Raw genomic sequence first — 2,516 nt, 5'->3', positions numbered from 1 at the left:
ATTTTGAATGCTAATCTCTCAGATGTCAGATAAAAATTCTTCCCTTGCCACAGGTCGACTCCCAAAATAAGGCTAGGTTTTTTTTTTTTTTACAATGGTCAGTCGCAACACAATAATCTTTCCTAGGCCTGAAGAAGTGACCTTTCACATGTCAGTATGGGCATTCACCTGTACCACTAGATTCGCACCACCAATCATAACATCAAATCTATAATAAGACAACAATAATACCGGACGAGGCCACTAAACTAGCTGACAAAGTTAAACAAAAACATCTATGGCGCAGCGACAATAACCTTAGGTCGTGGAACTTGGCCATCTGGCAGGAAAAGGCCTTGAGAAAAAGTATAAATGGCGAAGAAAATAGGACTCCTGTAGATTCATCTAAAAAAATTATTGTAGACACTGTCAGAACGATGGAAAAGATGTTCGTAGTGATATTGGTCCTGTGCTGTGCGGGTCTGTGCAGTGTGCAGGCCTTCCGACGTCGTGAGTATTACAATGATTTCCATCATGACTCTATGAACTGATCATGATTCCACACCCTAGATGTCAACTTATATAATCGGTATGAGGTAAAAGTTGGTAGGTCTTTTTTTATATAGTCTGTGTTTTTTTTTACTAATCTAACTATATCTAGCCAATGATACATTGGGTTGGAAACTGTTTACTTTGTTGTTGTGTACTAACTTGGTAATGCAATACACGAAGTTCTATCTCATGGGCCTTCATAGATTCGAATCCACTTTATATAGTGTGCTATATGTTATGAGTCGTAAGACGCAGGGATTGCTGTTTTCCCCTTTTTTGTTTGAGGACACCAAAGTTTCTCAACTTCTGGTGCATTGCGTACTGAAACTTGTGTTTTTAAGTACAACATGGTGCATTCCCCATCACCCTCTGTCCCAGCCCTCCCGCGGGTCGGATCAACCTCCGGCCTCGGGCTGTCAAGTGATCCGTAGGCTACTCGTGGTGGGGCTGCCACCTTCAGCAACTGCTATTATAAACGTATGGGTCTTGACATACGTGTTATATTGCATGCTCCATTTGTGAATGTTGACAAAAGCTGAATGCCTCATTGTTTTAAGTTCCTCTTGGAGTGAAGGCATCTGACACAGACTATTAATTTTTTGCAGCGGAAAAGACGTGCCAGCAGCTGGCTGACATGATAGAAATCGACCTGCGTGTTGAACGTGGTATCAGCATCAGTGAAGACGACCCGGTACGGCACTATAACAAGCCATGTATCTTACTAATAGTTGATTATAAACCCTTTTTAGACTCAATGATATAGGTATCAGAGTGAATTGTTTTCCTGATGTTTTTTTTTTCCTTTCTCTTTTCCTTTCAAATTTTGAAATCAATGAATCTCTGTCGACATGTCATGTTGGGGCCAAATGAACTAGAAAAGGGTTCATTGTCCAATTTGTTGTAGTTTAAAATCTGCATTTGCAAATAACTTAAAAGTTGTTACGGAAACATTAACCAAAATGTTTTGTATATTTTTGAATCCTGTGCCCATGTATATATATATATATATATATATATATATATATATATATATATACGTGTATTTTTAATGAATGACACTACTTAAACTTTTTAAGGCCGGTGAATTGGGTTTTGTAACTGGACGCTCCAGCAACTCGGATTGGCAAGTCACCTGGTATAACGACCACGATGGCACCTACCGCATGGGGGCGGATAAGAAGTACGACTTGTTCCCCGCTGGCCTTGGTAAGGAAAAAATATTTTGAGTACACATCAATGTTATCGCACCTGACAAAAACGGAAAAGCATATTTTGGGTTAGACTCAATTGATGGTACACATGCATGATGATTATATCTTTTTATTATTAAAAACAAACTATATATGTGTAAACATACAGTATACGTTAAAACCTATAATGTGAAAATTAAAAAAAAAACAGTATTGTGCCCTCTTTCCTCTGTGCACTTCTTGAACAAAACGGATGTATGTAATAGAACAGAAATCTCAATTAACTTGACCTATTTTGTTGATATAAATTTTTTAACTAACAAAATTATGATGATACCTATCACAGCAGCCCTCCCCAGTTAGGCTTCCAAATAATACATGAAAGGGGTTTGAAATTTTTTGATTTTCAAAATGAACCCCAGAAGACATGTTGGTACGATCCTTCATCTAGATGGTAGAAGGAGGCGTAGAGGATGATCTACAAAGTTCCATACGTATAGAATGCTATTACGTCGAATGAAGGTTAGGCATCCATGCAATAAGCTTAGATATACCAAAAGCAGCCTTGTAGCGAATCGAATCGTATAAGGGGCAAAATGTATGATTAAGCTAGTATTGAAAATATCTATTTACAGGATAAGGATCAGGGAAGTATAAGCTATTTTCGTAGGAAAAGCGATAACAAATAACCATCTCGTTTGTATATTGTGTGGAATATCACTTAGAAAAGAAAAAAAAATAATTATTCATGTCTATATTGATCCTAATCCTTAACTGTCTATCCATTTACTATGA

At 37.5% G+C, this 2,516-nt stretch overlaps 1 protein-coding gene across 1 annotated transcript in view; it reads left to right on the top strand.

The window, feature by feature from the left end:
* Window positions 1–397: 397 nt before the first annotated feature.
* The window catches only part of LOC118412509, a 9,657-nt gene continuing 7,538 nt past the window's right edge, over window positions 398–2,516 (top strand). Inside the window, exons 1-3 of the mRNA XM_035815397.1 lie at window positions 398–489; window positions 1,137–1,222; window positions 1,608–1,737. Coding sequence (XP_035671290.1) covers window positions 417–489; window positions 1,137–1,222; window positions 1,608–1,737 — 289 coding nt within the window. The 5' untranslated portion in view covers window positions 398–416. The remainder of the gene's footprint in view (window positions 490–1,136; window positions 1,223–1,607; window positions 1,738–2,516) is intronic.

This window comes from Branchiostoma floridae, chromosome 3 (assembly GCF_000003815.2).
Source record: "Branchiostoma floridae strain S238N-H82 chromosome 3, Bfl_VNyyK, whole genome shotgun sequence".
Lineage (NCBI taxonomy): Eukaryota > Metazoa > Chordata > Leptocardii > Amphioxiformes > Branchiostomatidae > Branchiostoma > Branchiostoma floridae.
This window is presented reverse-complemented; position numbering and strand designations above follow the sequence as displayed.